Source organism: Stigmatopora nigra, chromosome 7, assembly GCF_051989575.1.
Source record: "Stigmatopora nigra isolate UIUO_SnigA chromosome 7, RoL_Snig_1.1, whole genome shotgun sequence".
Lineage (NCBI taxonomy): Eukaryota > Metazoa > Chordata > Actinopteri > Syngnathiformes > Syngnathidae > Stigmatopora > Stigmatopora nigra.
In genome coordinates, this window is record NC_135514.1 from 13,822,253 (window position 1) to 13,843,156 (window position 20,904).

The 20,904-nt window shown below is 37.6% G+C and overlaps 1 protein-coding gene across 2 annotated transcripts in view; it reads right to left on the minus strand.

Moving 5' to 3' along the window:
* Positions 1-2,032: 2,032 nt before the first annotated feature.
* The window catches only part of dgkb (diacylglycerol kinase, beta), a 50,116-nt gene continuing 31,244 nt past the window's right edge, over positions 2,033-20,904 (minus strand). For both annotated transcript variants that reach the window (XM_077721291.1, XM_077721292.1), the window contains exons 21-25: positions 10,420-10,510; positions 9,057-9,255; positions 4,983-5,103; positions 4,787-4,847; positions 2,033-2,437 (exon numbers count right to left, since the gene is read on the minus strand). In XM_077721291.1, coding sequence (XP_077577417.1) covers positions 2,330-2,437; positions 4,787-4,847; positions 4,983-5,103; positions 9,057-9,255; positions 10,420-10,510 — 580 coding nt within the window. In that variant the 3' untranslated portion in view covers positions 2,033-2,329. The remainder of the gene's footprint in view (positions 2,438-4,786; positions 4,848-4,982; positions 5,104-9,056; positions 9,256-10,419; positions 10,511-20,904) is intronic.

Genomic DNA, 20,904 nt, shown 5'->3' on the forward strand with positions numbered 1-20,904 from the left:
GGCCATGACCAAAGACAGCGTAAAACTTTCTCCGTTCACACAAGCCAAGACGGGCCGGATCCCATCTGTACGTTTAACACTCCACCTGAAAGGCGGACGCGTCGGAAGCGCTCCATCTCGGATCCGGACGCTTTTACATTCGCGGGTGACGCCGACGCGACTTGAAGGCTCAGGCGCGCCGGTTCCAACGCCATCTGACACCGAGACGGTCAACAGCGACACGGAGGGGGAACAAAAAAAATACTCAAGGTATGGTGTCGAGCAAGTGGTATTTTTTGTCTTCATTTTTGAGAATTTAATCATCTCATTTGACATCAACAGGCATTTTTTTCCCGCCTAAGGGGGCGGAGCAAGACGTGGCAGTAGTTTCCAGAGTGACCAAAAAAGCTTGAAAATAGCGAAGCAAAAAAAAATACTTCATGCAGTACGCAAACACGACATTTAACTGATCAACGTACGTAAAATTGTAATTACGCGGATTACCTGTTGTTGTTTTTTTTTTCATATTGTGAGGCGTCAATTAGAGGAAAAAGTACTTTTTAGTAGTTTTTTAACTGACTAAAATAATGGTTATTGAGGCACAAATCATTCATTTAAGTCAACATTTTGTATGGGTATTTTTTCTTGAATTTCATAAAAAGGTCATGAGTACTTTACTTTGCTAAAAAGAAATGTTTCAGCATTTATACTTTGTATTAAAAAATATTCTATTGGAAAAAGCAGTACTGTTTTAAACTCCTAAAAATACAAAATGGATGTTATGGAAACACTTAAATTTGTCCAATATTTGTCTGTATTTTGATTTTACACGGTTATATGTATGTATATGTATAAGTATATGTATATGTATATATTTTTTTAATTTATAGTTTACGCAATTTTGCTCTACATTCGCAGAAAGGAAATAATTATAATAAATAATTAAACCCTACTGAAAGATTTATGTTTAAAATTGTTTGACATTTTGCAATGAAATTTTCATAAATTAAAGAATATGTCGTCCAGTTATTGTTGGAGAAAGCAGCCCCAGACAACCATAAAAATACTATTATCTGTTTTTTAACCATTATTTTTTAAACATGGCTCACCAGTTAATCATAGGGCAAAGATAGACAGACCAATCACACCTTAGTCGAGTGGGAATCGAACCTAAGCTGCCCGTTAGGCCAAAGAACCACTACACTATCATTTTGGCATAATTATTTTGTCTTTATCTATTTTTCTTTGTCACGATTTAGGAGAATTTACCGCAATTTTTAACAGTACAACCTACGCATTAAATCATTCCCTGTTAACCAAATTTCCGTACAAGTGACAATAATCATGTTATTTTTTACGTGTGAATAAATTCAACAAAAAAATCCCCCCAAAAAAAACACAAAAATGCAGGCTTTTTTTTTTTACCTCACTGAAACATCTGCACGGGAAATTCACGGGTTGCTTTTTTCCACTTGTACAAAACACGAAAATCAGGTTTAAACAAAGTCGTCCATTCCTGTAAAAAAGTGTCATGCATTTCTATTTTTTTTTGAACAATTTTGAACGACAAACGTTAGTGAGCTTGAAAAAAAAGCAACACATGCCAGGTGACCACCAATCGCTGAAAAATCACGTCAATTGCGCAAAAAACAGTAATAGGATAAAGAATTTTAAATAAATACAGTAGCGCTTTGACTTACAAGTTAAGTTTGTTCCACGATCCAGCTCTTAACTCAAATTCATGCTACGAAAAATTCAAAATTGCATGATTTTTTCCCACAATGAATTTACAGACTAGATCACAACAAAAAAAGCTAAAAATTAAATTCTTAACGACAAATTCATTCATAAGGTTCGCAAGGGGTTCTGGAGACTATCCCAGTCAACTAGGTGGACACCCTGAATTGGTGACCTGCCAATCACAGGGTACGAGGAGACCATAACTATAAATAAATAAAATGAAAATATATAAAAACAAAAATATTTTTCTTTAATTTAGGAATAAATCGGATAATTTTTTTTTTGAATGATTCTATTAACGTAGCTGAACTCAAACTACCCGTGTATGAATAATTAAGTCAAGCTATGAATAATTAATTACGCATAACAAAACATTCCTGTGGAATTGCACAACAATAAAAATAAAAACAAATATTATTCTTATTTTTTTAAACAAAACAACCACCATTTTAGTCCAGCTTCTAATCCATCCAATCAATCGGCACTTTCACCCACCTGGCCTCACCTAGGACTTTTGCTACTGCACATGCAGCTAGCCAGCCAGCAGGGGCGCTGTCTCGGCGCATTTCTAATGGTTCGGAGCTCAGACAAGAAGAAGAAGTGGGAAACGTCAGTCTTTGCTCTCCGCCCGCCGTCGCCGAACCAAAGACGAGAAGAAGCTTCGACTGGGTTGAGGTCCCATCAACATGGGAGCTTGGTTTTTGTGGACGATCTCAATCTGTGGAAAAGATCGGAATTGAGTAATGAGCGAAAAATGACAAGTTCCAAACACGAAAAATAGCAACGGGCTAACAACTCAAGTCTTGCAAGAATGCGATCGGCGTTGGTAATTCGGATAATTTAACGCCAAATACTATTTTCTTAGTCGGCGAATTGAGGGCAGCCCAGTGGTTAAGTGGTTAGTGCATGAGGGCTCGCAGTTCTGGGGTCGGGGGTTTAATCCTGAGTTGGTCCTCATTGTATGGCGTTTGTATGTTCAAAGCGACTACTTTAACGCCAAATATGATTTCCCTAGTTGACGAATCGAGGGCAGTGCGGTATGTAAGTGGTTGGAAATTGAGGCCTCGCAGTTCTGGGGTCGGGGTTCAATCCCGGGCTGGTCTTCACTGTATGAAGTTTGCATGTTCTCCATGTGTTGTTTCCCAACAAGTGTTTTTGTCTTTTCACAATGAAACACGGGGGTTCTTTTGTCATAGTCGACCAATTGAGGGCAGCCCGGTGTTTAAGTGGTTAGCACATGAGGGCTCGCAGTTCTGGGGTCGGGGTTCAATCCCGAGTCGGTCCTCACAGTATGGAATGTGCATGTTCTCCATGTACTCTTATTTCCTCCCACATCCCAAAATAATAAAATTAAAACAAACTCGCTAGGCTAGGCTAACTGATTAAACAGTCTAAATTACCCTTAGCCCTGCAATTATCCAACCACCAATTCAACACATAGTGCCCGTATTTAGCTAGGATACGTTCTAGCACCCCCGCAAACCTCATGACAATAAAGCAGTTCCAAAGAATGAATGAACATGTTTTCCTATAGTCAAAAAAAAATAGTAATTTCCAGCGCACGGAAACTGCAAACATTTTCTATAACACTACACGACCGGCAACCATTTTTTATACAATTTTCCTTTAAAAGACGCTCTATAACGCTTGAATTTTAGGTGCAATTCCTCAAAAAAATCTAGGTCACCCTCAAGCATCCATCCATCAACTTTTAACTTCTAACTACACTCGTTAAAATACAATTTTCTCCCATCTGTTTCCCAACAAGTGTTTTCATCTTCGACAATAAAACGCGGGTTTGATTTTGTCTTTAATTACGACGGTCCTCTCAGCTTTGTAGCGCGGCGACGGCGCCCGTTTCCATCGGCGCCGAGGGCTCTCGACGATTTGCACGGCGACAACTTCACTTTTCGTTTTTGTTGTTAAACGCCAGCGCAAAAAAATAAGCCGTTAGCGTCCAAATGTGACGTTAGCTTGCTAATTATTAACAAGGGGTATGCAAATGTGTCATGAATAAACATATTGACGAGTGTCTGTCAGATGATTTGCATTTGTGAGCCATGTCTGACATGTTTTCTTTTGCTTTGATGAACAGGTTGCGAGATGTTACGTTCTTTTCATGTGTGATTGCGCTAATAGAGGCTAATTATTCGTTAGCTTTTGCCAAACGAGCAACATAAATTGCCGCACATTATAAAACGAATTACCTTGAAAAGTTGGAGTTGTTTTAAAGTTGACTTGAGGATAAAAGTTGGAGTGGGAGGAGCAAGTTGGGGGAAAAGTCATCAAAAAGTAAGTGGAGCTTGAAAATCATGATTTTGTTTTTTCGTGAAGTAATATATTTTGTCTGAAAATTGTAATTTATAATCCAAGATGTTAACTACAGTGATCCCTCGAATATCGCTGACAAAGGACCAATAGACACAAGAAGGTAGAGGACTTGGACTAAAATTTGCATTAACCTGTTTTTGGGGGGATTTATATCAAGTGGAGAGGAATTATTTTCACTGTGAGTAGAGTATTTTCACGACTATAAGGCGCACTTAAAAGTCTTAAATTTTCTCCAAAATCGACAGTGCGCCTTATAATCCAGTGCGCCTTTTATATGGAAAAAACAGACTACGAAAAACCACCACTGTCGGATATTAAAAAAACACAAACGCCTGAAGTGAAACAATACTGGTAAATATGCAGATCAGCCATCTTAGTTTACAAATACTTCCATCATATAGCTCCACTGCAAGATTTTAAACAAAAAAATCCAAAATATCAACAATGGCTGGCTCTAGAGGTGACTGTGGTGTAGTGAGTGCTTCATACCTGGAAGTCAATAGCAATTACCGTATTTTCAAACTATAAGGCGCACTTAAAAGTCTTAAATTTTCTCCAAAATAGACAGTGCGCCTTATAATCCAGTGCGCCTTATACATGGAAAAAAATGTCATTCATTGAGGGTGCGCCTTATAGTCATGAAAATACGGTATGTTTCTCAAAATTGTTCGTATAATTTCTGACTTGGGCAAAGGTCCGACTTAATTTCCCGGCAAAAAATGTGCGGGTAACTTACAGTACAAGGAGTCTGCATCCAAGGTTCCCCGTCAATCTGCATGGGGAGGGATTTACTGGTTCTGCAAGTCAGCAATTAAATGTATCAATCCACTACACAAACCTTTAACTGGACGACCAATCCTTGGAACGGTGATTCGAAATTAGATGCCTACTAACAAGAAATGAGATGATGTATGAAAAAAAGATTTTGGAACCTGATGGTGACGGAGGAGCACTGCGCCAGGCGTCTTCCGGCACTTTTCAGGCCCGTGTAGATCTGCCCCATCTCCATAGCGCCCTCTAGGCCCACCACTTCCAGAAGCTGATCAGACAGGTCTGAAATGCACAAAAAGACACAATTCAGGCTGTTGTTGTTCTTGTGTACACGAGCTTAAAGTCTTACAAATCTGTTAAATGAGAACCGATTGTGTTGAAATTTCTTAGCTATGTAGCAGGTGTTGGTATCTTTGGATCCTTGGAGACATTTTTTTTAATATTGGGATTGATTAATTGATTGAGGGCAGGCTTTTGTATGTTAGCTTTGCCAACTTAGCATATGAATTTATGTGGCTGAAACATTTTAGATATAATATTTCGATGTTTTTATTTTTATAAATGGATAAAAAGAACTGGATTATAAGGCCTGAATATTCAGTTTTTTTATAGATCTAAAACAATGTTTATTTTAGCTTTTTTTAAAATATTTTTTTAGATTTTTTTAAAAAATTGATTAAAAGAACTGGATTAAAATCCCGGAATATTCAGTTTTTTATAGATCTAAAACAATGTTTATTTTAGCTTTTTAAAAATATATTTTTAGATTTTACAAAATAATTTTTGAACTAAAAACACAGAAAAAAAATATTAAAAAATTCCAATTATTTATTTAAAAGTGGGAAAATCAGGAAATTTAATATTCACCTATACTCTTAATTTAAATTTAATCCTAAAACAGAAAGTCTCATGATTAACTTTCCCGGGCCACAAAAAAATGACCCGGCGGACCACATTTGGCCCCCGGGCCGCCACTTTGACACCCATACTCTACACTTTGTATAACATTATACTTAAGGCCCAACAACACAATTATGTAGACACTATTTTATAACCCAACACATCCATTTTTCACTATCTACCAAAAAAAAAAAACACCCATTACTTGAATTAGCAACAAAATTACACCAAAACCTCAATTCACATCATGAACAAATTTTAGTCCGACCACTTCACCACAACCCTACAAAAAAACCATATACCAAACAATAAAATTCTGCTTATCTGCATCAGAAACACGTAAGCGTCACTTTAAAAAAACAGCAGCGCGTCAATTAATTAGATTGCAGTGTCAATGCCAAGCAATCTTGTGATCATATCATTATTAATTTGCACTGATGTGTATTGATTTTGGCCCTGTGGGTAGCTGGGTGTCACGCGGGGTCCCATCTGCTTCAACCCTCCTTGAATTAAGAAGCTGTCGGGGTAGCGCCTTCACATTAATTGAAAGTCAGAATCCTCCATTTTTTTTTTTTTTGCGTGCCAGGACGGCCAAACCTGTCGCGTCCGCTTTTCCGTGGCCTCTTGTCGTTGTTGTTGTCGCCATGGTGATGGACAGGCGTCGCTCTCTATCTAGCTGCTTTTCAGGGTCGCCATGTGTGTTTACATACATGGCTGACACGAGGCCTCGCCCCCTCCCCCGTTATCTCACCCGAGTGCAAACGCTTTGGCGCAGGTGTCAACATGGCCAGGGTTCTTTTTTACGGCCGCCGGCTAGTTTCGCACGCGAGGGAGGACGGAGAAGTGGAAATATTTTGTAGATTTGTCACTATTGGGTTGGATTTTGTACATCAGTTCATTCATAAGTCTGTCAATGGAACTAAAATGTTATTCTATGTTAGTGCTGGTTTTGTTTTTTGATTTTGATGACTATTTTGAGCATAAACTATGTTTGTTGCTGTCAATTGAAGATAATTCTTTTAAAAAATATGTAGTTAGTTGTATGGATAACCGGTATAGATTTTTTTTCATATTTTTTGGTTGAATCCGATGGGTTATTTTTTTTTTGACATTTAAAAACAATATATTAAAAAATGGCAACAAAAGAAATGCAAAATAGGGCAACAAAAAGGCAACCAAAAAAATGCAAAAAAGGGCAACAATAAAAGGCAAAAAAGGGCAACAAAAAATGCAAAAATGGCAGCAAAAATGCAAAATAGGGCAGCAAAAAAATGCTAAAAAGGGCAACAAAAAGGCAACAAAAAAGGTCAACAAAAATTGCAAAAAAGGTCAACAAAAAATGCAAAAAGGATAACAAAAAATGCAAAAAAGGGCAACAAAAAAGGCAGAAAAATAAACAAAAAAAATCAAAAATGCAAAAATAAAATTATAATAATAATGCAAGCAGAAGTATATTCTGATTTTGGTTAACAAAATGTACTGTGTTGCAAACAGTTTTCTTTTAAGCTGATTTTAAAATGTCATGGGGGTGCCGGAGCCTATCCCAATCAATTACAGATACCCCAAATATGTGGCCAGGCAATCACACATTAAACAAAAAAATACTCCAACAGAAATCTCAACTAGTTAAACTTTAGAAGCCATAAAACAACTCCGTTTTTGTTTAAAAAAAATAATTCAAAACAAAAAAATGCTAACGCTAACTTTCTCGTCCTAAAACAAAGCATTTCAAATTCAATAACCACTTATACGCGAGTACCAAGACAAGTTGAAAAGCGCTACAAAAACCTATAAATGTCACAATTGCTTAAACGTAGACCCCCCCAAAAAGTAACTTGACCAATTGTCGAGTATCTCCAAAAAACCCAACCCTGCCCTCAGGCCCTTTCAACTCCAACAAAAGCAAACCTCAACGGCAGAAAGATTTCAGTGGCGACCTGTCCTCCTCCCCTCCAATGAGCGCCTCACGCGGAGGTTGTCGCGGGGCATCAAGTCCCCAAACAACACAGCCCACCCAAACCACCCACCCACCCACCCACTCACTCTCATTGTAAATAATTCACTCCGCAGCCATTCCCTTCCACCTGAGGGGCTTGTCTCCTGGCGTCACCAGCAGGATGATTTAACAGCTCCAGAAAGGTCACACAAACACACACACACAAACTCACACACACTAAAAACCACCAATAGTTCAATATGTACACCATGCTCAACTGCGCCCCCTCTGGCTAATGTATTAGTGTTTACCACTAAATGCCCCTTTTTATTGGGGTAGATAGGGGTAAAGTACTATGTAGAAAGACTTCAGTAATCCCTCGATTATCGCGGTTAATTTAGACCAGAAATTCCCGACATAAACCAAAAAAATATGAATTAGTCACCACTATTTAAAATATATATATATATATACTTTTTAACTTCAGTTCTACTAGCAAGCAGAAAAAGGGGAGTGGCTTCCGTGAATTTTGGCATGGATTTTCATTTTTATGAATTTACAACAACAAAAATTATACAAATATATAAAAATTCCCCCAGAAATAAAACAGTGATGTTGTGAAGCTGTAATATTCGAGGGATAACTGTACTACTTTTTCTTATGTTGACTACTAATTTACATATTACTTATTTATTGATTATTAATTTACTGTGTCCACTCTTATTTGTTTTTCGCGTTTTACAGCCCTTCTATCTTTTTTTAAATGACATTTTAATATTTCTTAATACATTCCTTTTACATAACTTTGTACTTTATACTTTTTACTTGAATGAGGAGTGATAAGTATGTGAATACTTTAGTCCTTTTTTTCTGTTTATGTTTCATATGTACTGTTAACGGATGCACTTTTTTATATGTATCCTATCTTGTGCTGACCCCGCCCATCTGTCAAATTTTTAAAGTCAATATAGCCCCCAGGTCAAAAAGTTCGCCCAACTTATAGCCATATACACCCATTAAAAAAGCCAAATACAACTCCCGAGCCATAGGTTTCCTACCCCTGATTTAACTATTCAATGTTTTGATTGCACATTTCCTTGAATGGATGTTACAGAATACCAAGCGGCCATTTTAGCTTTAAAATTTTCACCCATTCACACATTTCCCACATGACGATCCTACTTTTGACGTAAATGGAGTCGGGGGGCGTCGACTCCGATTAACCCAGCTCACCCGCCATTAATACGCAAGTGACAGTTCCAAACGGCCACATGGTTTTCCCTGCGTGGCGAAAAACCAAAAGCGGCTGGCCGTGATTCGCCTTGTCATTAACGTGAAATATTCATGCGCCCGTTGAAAAGTTTGTCTTTTTTTAAGTTAAGCCTGTCGTCGCTCTCACCTTGAACCGCGAACATGAGTTCTTTGGGGTCAGTTAACGGCGTCCGTCTATCAGGACCTTTCTTAGCCGCTTTGCGATGGTGACCCCGCCTCTTTTTGCTCTCGCCCCACAGGTTGGAGCCGCCGTGCATGCTGGGAATGTTGAGAATGGCGATGCCTTCCAGGGAAACGGCGCTCAGGTCAAGATTGACGCCATCACACTGTAAAAAGTAAGCAAAACGTGCCATAATTTTGCTTTTTTAATTAATAAGTCACTTTTTGAGAGGAAAAATTGAACTCGCAACTTCATTAACGAACAATACAAGGTCGGAAAAGGGTTAATTACCTTTGTTTGGCAACCTAATCCAGTGGGAAGTATGTGACAAGGCCTTTTGCTTAGACGTTTTTGGAGGAGTGAAATTAGTATAATTTTTTTAGCTATTTTTGGAGAAAAAAATGGCTGGTGAGCTAATATGATATATAATATATTTCATAATTCATCCTCTTATTCGTAAATGGTGGGAAAGGAATAAATAGTTTGGAAAAATACACACACACAAAAAAAAAATGATGGTGGCAGCACGGTGGTAGAGTGTTTAGGAGTTCTGCCTCACAACTTTGGGGCCCGGGGTTCGAATCCAGGTTGTCAAATATGCATGTCCAGTCTAGTGGGAGGTAATTGACAAGGCCCTTCGCTTATATGTTTTTGGAGGAGTGAAATTAGTATAATTTTAAGCTATTTTTGAAAAAAAATGGACAGTGAGCTAATACCTTAAAGAAGCTAAATGTTTTTTTGGGGGGTTGATATTTCATAATTCATAGTCTAATCAGTCAATGGCGGGAAATGAATAAACTATTTGAAAAATTCCCCCCACAAAAAAATTATGGCGGCCCGTTTGTAAAGTGGTTAGGGAACCTGCCTCACAACTTTCTGGTTCTGGGTTTGAATCCAGGTTGGTCAACCAGTGTAAAAAATGCATGTTATCTTCATGGGGTTGCATGTGTTTTCTCCGGGTACTCCGGTTTCCTTCCCCATTCCGAAAAAAATGCATGTTAGGCTAGCTAAAAAAGCTAGCTAAATTCCCCCAAACTATGAGTGTGACTACTATTCAAGCTCCAGCACCCCCCACGACTCTTGTTGAGGCTATGTCGCTTCCGAGAAAAAAAATGGTTGCTTTGTAATACAAACCCACCATGTTTCTTCACCCACACTTAACCACAAAAACAAAAATGTATGCGAGTTTTGCATTACGGGATGTGGTCAAAATTTCTTAGTCAAAACATTGCAGCCATGTTTTTACCCAATTCCACCCTGCCCATTTTATAGAATAGACACCGACCAAAATACCGATCATAACGACAAATTATGATAATATTAGTCTCACCTCCACTTCCAGGAAATCATGTAGTTTCTTGCAAGTAGCCGAAAAGGTCTCGGAAGTTCCAAACTCAAAGTACCACAGCTTGTTTTTTGTCCTAAAAGGAGAAGGAAGGAAAAAAAACATCAATTTGGTGACAAGGGTAAGGGTAATAGTATCTATAAAAGGCGGAAAAAGGGATTTCCTTAAGACCGGAAAGGAAATACATTGCCGCCACTTGCAAGTTATTAATCTTGACGGGAAAATAATATGCGCATCGTTGGTCATAAATTGAGGGATGGCTTACGAAGAGGGTTGAAAAAAAAAAGGGACAAAGTGAGGATCAATGATCTAACTACCTGCCTATACTCTCTCGTAACTGTATATGAGAGTATGGGAGGGGGAGGGGCTTTTGTGTGAAATACTACAATATCAAATCAAAAGCCTGTATTGTCATTATATACAGCTGTGTATAATAATAATAATATGTAATATATTGTTGGTGCTACTGCACAAAGTGCATTTTTACTATTAAAAACATGATTAAGTCATTTAAAAAGTGACATTTGGGCTAGGTTATTATGAAATGTGTCAAATATGTTAAATATTATATCTAATATATCTTGAATTAATTAGTGTTGATTTAATAGGGTAAGAAATCAAGCATTACACTATAAAAATGCATATTTTGATATTTTTCCTAGTTTCAGTCATTTACATTGACTTTTTAAAATGTTTTGTGAGCAAAATGTTCAATATTCACTCATTAAACATCTCTAATTTCTCTATTGAACTTAATAATGCGTTCATATTTATCAGTAAATCTTCCTCCCTATTTTATACGTAGCATAGCTTATGAAACTAGCATGAAAAATGTGAAAATTTTAAAATAACCCAATTTTTAGATAAACTCAGCTTGCCCAAGCAACAGAAAATGGTGCTCGGACGTTTGGTCGCCGTGTGTTTGGTCGCCGTGTGTTTGGTCGCCGGACGTTTGGTCGCCGGACGTTTGGTCGCCGGACGTTTGGTCGCCGGACGTTTGGTCGCCGGACGTTTGGTCGCCGGACGTTTGGTCGCTGGACGTTTGGTCGCCGGACGTTTGGTCGCCGGACGTTTGGTCGCCGGACGTTTGGTCGCCGGACGTTTGGTCGCCGGACGTTTGGTCGCCGGACGTTTGGTCGCTGGACGTTTGGTCGCCGGACGTTTGGTCGCCGGTCAAATGGTGACAGAGAGTTTACTGTTGAAACCAGCTCTTAAATTATATTCATTAGAGAGAGTTTAGTATCTAAGTACTGTTTAATATCTGAGTACATTTGACCGGCGACCAAAATTGACCAAAAGACCGGCGACCAAACGTCCGGTCACGCACAAAATGATGACAAACCAAAAACCAAACAAAAAGTTTTTTCCTTGAAAACAGAGTTTTTTAACAACCAAAAAATGAATATAAACTGTCACCAACTATAGAAATGAACGCCCAAATTTAAATTATAATTAAACTCTCCAGTCCATTCACATTTAAATCCAATCCCTCAAAAAAATTCAACTACATCAGATAAAACAACCAATCAAAATCAATCACTCCAATCCAGCAAGATCACAAAAAATCCAAAACAACAACGGTCCAAACAGCGAGCCTTGCGGAACCCCAATCGATGTCTACACCCGCACTAAACCCATCTAGGAATTCTAATTCCCCACATCTTCCCCCAAGGCGCCAAACAAACAGAACGCCATTTATCTTGGGGCGCCATGACACTTACTCCCCCCAAAAACAACAACAACAACAATGCTGACACACATAAGCGGACCATTGTAAAGAATGATGGTGGACGTATTAGTATAAGCAAAGGAACAATCACTGAATTATGGATTGTCTCATTAGGACTTTTGTCAGGACCATTTAGCCACTTTATAGATGGCCTTTCATCAGGTTCACTCGCCGCTGATTTACTATCTGGCGGTCGATGGGCGCCGCATTCGTGGCGTTTGGCTGTAAACAAATAAGGGTGCCGTATTTAAAAGTGGTGGTTGTGGATTTGGCGGGCAAATTGACCACGCGCCAGCTGCCATAAATGCTATTTAACAAGTCGACGCCCATATTTTGGGAACTGAGAAGTTAAGTCAAATATTTTTAAGTGAAATTGTTACTTGTTAAAATTGAGTAAATATTTTGTTAAGGGAAAAAACCCATACAATTGAAGACTATTGAAGTTATCATCACTATAGATGGGAAGAAATGTCCGATTTATTTGAACTGGGAGGGCTGGGAATGAAAGATATCAGTTTTAAATGGTCCTTAAATTATTAGAAGTGGCATGGAAATTTCATATGAAAATATTGACAAAATAAGTGAGAAAAATAATCATAAAATTGTGATATTAAAGAGAAAAATTGGATAAAAAAATGGAAAAATAGAGCAACTAGACCACCTATTTTTAACCTTTGTGACTTTTGACCATTTCTTCTATTACCAATTTTGCAAATTTGACATAAATAGCCCAATATTTTTTTCCCGTTTCATATTACAAACATATTCAAATTTGATCATAATTTAATGATTAGGTTACTGCATTATATTGAAAATAAGAACCCAAACAAAATGACCAAAAAATGCAGAATTTTACCTACCATATTTTTTTGCCTTAAAATTGGCTTAAAAAATGAATTTAACAATTTCTCGCGTATAAGCCGCCCCATGATTCACAGTGCATTCCACAAGTGATTTTTTTAATGTTTTATGCAAGATACGTTTTATTTTTTTTATTGAATTTCATTCATCCGTCAAAATATATTTTTTAAATAAGTTTTATCCGTTTATCTTTTCTCTATTTTGCATTGTTTTGCGTTATGCCGTTTCTTTTGCATGTCAAGTCTAATTTATGCACATATAAGCCGTACCCTTGATTCAGTCATTTTTTTGCTAAAAATACGGCGTATATGCAACAAAATACAGAACAAAAATCAAGAAATCAAAAAAATATATATTAACACTCACATTTTAGCACCAGCAATGCCAGACATCCAATACATTTTAATTTAAAATCAGGTTACCAGAAAAATTTAGCATGAACTGTAGTCAGAAAATGTGCTCTTGCACAATTAACACTAATAAAGATTCCTTCATCGTTATTGAAATGTTAACCAAGGCCATCAAATAGCATTAATTTACATTTTTATTCCAATGCGACCCCGTTATTGATCACCATTCTTTTTTTAAATGTACAAACAAGCAACGTCAGTAGAAGAGCGAGCATGTGGTCTTGTCGATTGTCACCACTTAAGCTAACAAGCTAACACCATGGCAACAAATCACCCGGCTTCCCTGTTCATTAGATAATTAGCAGCTGGATGGGATTGTCATTTGCTCCTTGACGACTGACGCCAAACACGAGATCCGTGGAGGACGTCAACGGCCGGCGGTGGGCTTGTTGTTCCTACGCTAATGACCGCCGCTCTCATTACCGCCCTTCGAAATAAGCAGCAAGTGGACCTTAAGGCGTATCCACGCTAGGAAAGTCCATATTTGGCTTTATTTGGTCCATACCAAAATATATATTTGATCTGGTGCGGTTAGAAATGTTTAAGATCATTTGCTATTGATTTTGAGGGACTTTCAAGGATGCATTTCCCAGTGACTTCTTCTTGGTTTGGGGCATTTCCAGGTCATTGACTGTTGGTTTGGAGCATTTCCAGGTTATTTGCTGTTGGTTGAGGGTATTTCCAGTTGACTTTCTGTTGGTTTAGGACCTTTCCAGGTTACGTGCTGTTGGTTTAGGGCATTACCAGGTGACTTCCAGTTGGTTCAGGGCATTTACAGGTGACCTTAAGTTGGTTTAGGGCATCTCCAGGCTACTTGCATTTGCACTTGTTTTTAGGGTATTTCTTGTTAACTTGCTGTTGGTTTAGGGCATTTCCAGGTGACCTTAAAATGGTTTAGGGCATTTACAGGTGACATTAAGTTGGTTTAGGGTATTTCCAGGTGACCTTAAGTCAGTTTATGGCATTTCCAGGTGACCTTAAGTTAGTTTATGGGATTTCCAGGTGACCTTAAGTCGGTTTAGGGCATTTCCAGGTGACCTTAAGTTGGTTTAAGGCATCTCCAGGCTACTTGCTGTTGGTTTAGTGTATTTCCAGTTGACTTTCTGTTGTTTTAGGACCTTTCCAGGTTACTTGCTGTTGGTGTAGGGCATTTCCAGGTGACCTTAAATTGGTTTAAGGCATTTCCAGGTGACCTTAAATTGGTTTAAGGCATTTCCAGGTGACCTTAAAATGGTTTAGGGAATTTCCAGGTGACCTTAAGTCGGATAGGGCATTTCCAGGTGATCTTAAAATGGTTTAGAGCATTTCCAGGTGACCTTAAAATGGTTTTGGGCATTTCCAGGTGACCTTAAGTTGGTTTAGGGCATTTCCAGGTGACCTTAAAATGATTTAGGGCATTTCCAGGTGACCTTAAGTTGGTTTAGGGCATTTCCAGGTGACCTCCTGTTGGTTTATGGCATCTCCAGGCGACTTGCTTGTTTTTAGGGTATTTCTAGTTGACTTGTTGTTGGTTTAGGGCATTTCCAGGTGACCTTAAAATGATTTAGGGCATTTCCAGGTGACCTTAAGTTGGTTTAGGGCTTTTCCAGGTGACTTTAAGTTGGCTTAGGGAATTTCCAGGTGACCTTAAGTTGGTTTAGGGCATTTCCAGGTGACTTGCTGTTGATTTAGGGTATTTCAGGGTACCCTCTTGTTGGTTTAAGCCATTTCCAGGTGACCTTAAGTTGGTTTAAAGCATTTCCAGGAGACATTTGGCGAATTAGATCATCAATGTCACTGAAAAATCAATCAGTAGAAGTAGAAGATTTGCAGTGGTCAAGTCTCTGTCACTGTACTTTCTTGACTTTAAGAGGGTTTTGTCTTGGAATATCACTTGGCTGCTCGCTCATCCGAACAGACGCCGTGGCGAAGACGGGCGCCCTAAGGCACGTTGCCTCGCACTTAACACAACATGGCTTCCATTGATTTTTCTGCAGCACTGACACTTCATCTATCTCATAGTGATCTACGACCTTATTCTACCACTAATTTCTTCTTGATCAGAGGTGATAAATATCACATTGCCATAACCAAGATGGCTCGCCGCATCAATGCGCCGCGTCGTGGTGTTTTAGCAACACGCCGCCTGTAGCGGACGGATTCGCCTTTGGCAGTTTGAGGAACGACCCGAGCCGCTTCGTAAGTCGACTTTTGTTTGAAAAAGTAGCCAATTTTTGGAGACTTTGTAAAGCAGGATTTAAAAAAAATGCCATTAAAGATGTTGCTTTGTAGGTTCGATATTTTGAAGGAGAGATGGTGAATTATGTTCAAGTTTTTTGACCAATGTAATCACTGCCACTGTTTTTTTTTGTTAATCATGGGACTAATAATTAATTCAATGTATCATTTTTTGAAAGACAAAAGGAAATATGTAAGCATGATTCAACTTGGTCAACAGTTTAGTAATGGACATTTTAATCATTAAAAATTCCCCCAAAAATCTCAAAAAATTCTCAAGTCTGCTATTGTGAAGTAAACAGTGTTCAAAAATCACATTTTATATATAAAAAAAAGTACTTCACTAGAAAGTATCTTTGAAGCAATAGCTAATTTATTTAGCATGAATATCCACTGTACGAGCACTGGGCGGAGCTTTACATTTTTGTCAGTGTTTTTTTTTTACTGTTAGTCAGTGTAAATGGCGGAGCTTGTTCGCTAATACGAGAAGAGTATTTACTACTTTTTGTTGGTGCGTTATACTATTGTGAGGACATTTGAATGCATCATTTTGGGAATATTTTGAAGGGGAGACAAAAGCAAACAACCCTCGATAGGTTGCATCTGAAAGTTAGGGTGGAGGTGGGGCCAATAGAGCCAAGAAAGGTATCAAAATTGTAAACAAAATTAGATTTAAGATTAGTGTAAGGTTAGATTTCCGTATTTTCACGACTATAAGGTGCACCGCATTTTAAGGCGCACGCTCAAGGAATGACATTTTTTTCCATATATAAGGCGTACTGTATTATAAGGCGCACTGTATTATAAGGCGCACTGTATTATAAGGCGCACTGTATTATAAGGCGCACTGTCTATTTTGGAGAAAATGTAAGACTTTTAAGTGCGCCTTATAGTGGTGAAAATACGGCAATTGCTATTGACTTCCAGGTATAAATCACACGCTACACAGTCACCTCTAGAGCCAGCCATTGTTAATGTTTTGGACTTTTTTTGTATAAAATCTTGCAGTGGGGGAGGAGCTATATGATGGAAGATTTTGTAAACTAAGATGGCTGATCTGCATATTTAACAGTATTGTTTCAGTTCAGGTGTTTGTGTTTTTTTAATATCCGACAGTGGTGGTTTTTCGTTTTCTGTTTTTTCCATATATAAGGCGCACTGGATTACAAGGCGCACTATCTATTTCGGAGAAAATTTAAGACCTTTAAGTGCGCCTTATAGTCGTGAAAATACAGTAAACTTATTTTTGAGTGTTCCAGCATCATAACCCAAGTTCATTTCAATTTCTTTATGTTATGTTACCAACGCGTTGCCATGCAAAAAACCCACAAAACTCAACAGGCATTGAAACGAAGCTGCCTAGTCCGAGTCAAGTGACTTTAGGTGAGGTTAAGTGTGTAAGCGCCCGAGTGTGTGTGAGCTGTGGGACGGGAGGCCACAGGTGAGCTCCTTCTAAATTACACACAAGTGCTCATTAATTATAGATGACACTTTGGTCGCATAAACGATTTCATCCTCAAATGAGGTCCGAGGGCGGCCTAGTGTGTGTGTGTGTGTGTGAGTGTGTGTGTGCGGGGGTGTCATTTCCAACAACCGGCGCAGAGAAACGCACACATTGTGGCGTCGCCCCATCCAGCACGCGGCGGCGGCGCTTTGATGAACATGGCTCATTATGCTAAAGAGCGCCGCATGCCCGGGCTTCCCTGCGCCTTCGGGAAAGGTTAACTCGGGATGGTTACACAGCACAGTCGGAGCCTGGGGGTCCGCGGGGGCCCCCGTTAAGGGCGGGGGCGTCCCGGGAGGGGCGCGCTGAAGCCGTTAGATGTTAGAAGACCTTAAATAGAAGGCCAAATATCAAGAGGACATCAAGGTGTGGCCAAGGACAGAAAGAAATTGACTGGTTTGGAGCTTATTTTGGGAGTAGAGGGTTTTTAGGGGGTGGGATGGGATTGGTTGGTGGGGTTTGGGGGGGGGGGGGGTCCAATTAGGGTTGGATGCTAGAGTGAATGGTTTTCAGGTGTTTAGGAGAATTTTTGAAGGTAGGGTTTTGGTCTTTGGGCTATGATCTAGACTTTTTTGCAGTTTTGGTCTTGAGTTCAAAAACCTCAATGGTGCTCGGAGGTTTGGTTGCCGGACGTTTGGTCGCCAGTCAAATGGTGACAGAGTTTATTGTTGAAAACAACTCTAAAAATTATATTTATGAGAGAGAGAGAGTTTAATATCTAAGAGAGTTTAATATCTAAGAGTTTAATATGTAAGAGAGAAAGTTTAATATCTAAGAGAGAGTTTAATATCTAAGAGAGTTTAATATCTAAGAGAGAGAGCTTAATATCTAAGAGAGAGTTTAATATCTAAGAAAGTTTAATATCTAAGAGAGTTTAATATCTAAGAGAGTTTAATATCTAAGAGTTTATTATCTAAGAGTTTCATATCTAAGAGAGTTTAATATCTAAGAGTTTCATATCTAAGAGTTTCATATCTAAGAGAAAAATATCTAAGAGTTTAAAATCTAAGAATTTAATATCTAAGAGTTTAATATCTAATAGTTTAATATCTAAGAGTTTAATATCTAACAGTTTAATATCTAAGAGTTTGATATCTAAGATAAAAATATCTAAGATAAAAATATCTAAGAGTTTAATATCTAAGAGTCTAATATCTAAGAGTTTAACATCTAAGAGTTTATTATCTAAGAGTTTATTATCTAAGAGTTTAATATCTAAGAGTTTCATATCTAAGAGTTTATTATCTAAGAGTTTAATATCTAAGTTTAATATCTAAGAGAAAAATATCTAAGAGTTTAATATCTAAGAGTTTAATATCTATGAGTTTAATATCTAAGAGTTTAATATCTAAGAGTATAATATCTAAGAATTTAATATCTAAGAGTTTAATATCTAAGTTTCATATCTAAGAAAGAGTTTAATATCTAAGAGAGAGTTTAATATCTAAGAGAGAGAGTTTAATATCTAAGAGAGAGAGTTTAATATCTAAGTACATTTGACCAAAAGGGACCAAACGTCCGGTCACGACCTCAATGATACCCAAAGTCAGCCAATCGATTTTTTTGTCTTTTCTTGACCAAAATGCGAGGTCCACTGAAAATTTGAGCTGGCACAGTTACTTACAGCCTGTTATGTTGTTATCTGTTGCTGTTTTTTTTAAGGCGATTGTTATCTGGCCAAATTTTTGGTCACCTTAAAACACCTTAGACACCCTAGAAATTCAACACCTGGCGTGTTACAGTGTAGGACACTGTTGTTAAGTGGGAAAAAAAGTATTTTACAGTCCACAGCAATGTAACAAGAGGAAAGAAACCCGAAAATTGGGCTTCTAGGAAAGTGCTTATTGAAACGACTGGTTTTCAACCAAAAAAAAAATGGGTTTGGGATGACTACGACTTGATCATGTGATCTGAGGTCATTCCAGATCAGGACATTTTCAGAAGAACAGAAGATCTTAAAAGTAAGAGTCTTAAAATGTAGTTATTTTTAGGACATTCCGCTAACGTTAAATAGCAAACTATAAACCGTCAAACATACGGCCCGCGGGCCGGATCCGGCCTGTCTGGTGGTTTGGTACGGCCCGTGGAAGATAGCTGCATTGTATAAAAAAAATATGAATTTTCTTTAAAATTTGTAGTTCTTGTATTATCCGCTAGGGGCGCAGTGTTTTAGTACGTGCAGACAACATTAATTGACATTTATTTATGTCCTTATGTTATTCTCTTGTTCATAATATATTGTTCATAATGTAAAAGGAAAATTATTTTACTAAACATTTTGATAATTTACTTATTTTTTGCACTAATTATTAGTATTAGTGACTAATACAAAAGAAAAAAGTGGGCTTATTGTTAGTTTTATGTCATTTTGCAATGAGTTTACTGGTCCGGCCCGCTTGATCTCAAATTAAACAGTATTCGGCCCGCAGACCAACGTTTGACACCCCTGCTATAATAAACAAAAACCTGGATAAATTACTAATGACGCTCGGAATCGACCCGAAGGACTAAACTTTCCCCCAAAAACCTGCCGATGTCGTTATTCTACCGCCATCCTTCCTTTCTCCCTCCGAGTCACAGATTAACACGTAATTACATGAGAGAACGAGATCAGCAAAAAAAATACCAGTTGATGGCGTAGTGGGGGTTTGGGGGATGGGGGGTACTATTTTTTTTTTGTTAACGAAGAAGAAGAAGCGGTCACGGGCCGGCTGATTGCCTACTTTTAATCCTCGACCTCATTATCACCTCCAGGTCCGGCAGTGGCGGTAGTAAATGAATCTATCTGCCGAGTGTCAAATCTTCACACCTTGGCCCTGGTAATCACCCCAAGGTGCAAATACTATACAAGATGGATAGGACACGAGGTGCCAAGGGAAAGGGGGGAAGGGGGGTCGGCGGCTAGCGGTGCGAGACCCCCCACATTCCATCAACCTGATATCTACTGCCTTTACAATTAAGGCAATTGTGTTGGGCAATTCAAGATGGGTTTGATGGTCTATTTCTTTCAAATCGCGATTGAACATCAAAGTTATGATTTGAAGTTACTTGGAATATTTGTTTTAATTCTAAAAAATGTGTGTCCATGTATATGTGTGTATATATGTATGTATATATGTATATATATATATATATATATATATATATATATATATATATATATATATATATATATATATATATATATATATATATATATATATATATATATATATATATATATATATATATATATATATATATATATATATATATATATATATATATATATATATATATATATATATCTATATATATATATATATATATATATATATATATATATATACATAAATACACATACATATATACACACATATATTGTTGTGTGTGTATATGTGTGAATATATGTATATGTGTGTATTTATGTATATATGTATGTGTATGTGTGTATATATGTATATATGTATATGTGTATATATGTATATTTGTATATTTGTATATATGTATATATGTGTATGTGTATATAGGTATGTGTATGTGTGTATATATGTATATGTGTATATATGTATATATGTACATTTGTATATATGTATATATGTGTATATGTGTGAATATATGTATATGTGTATATGTGTGTATTTATGTATATATGTATGTGTATGTGTATATATGTGTGTATATATGTATATGTGTATATACGTAAATGTGTATATATGTATACGTGTATATATGTATACGTGTATTGTGTTGGGCAATTCAAGATGGGT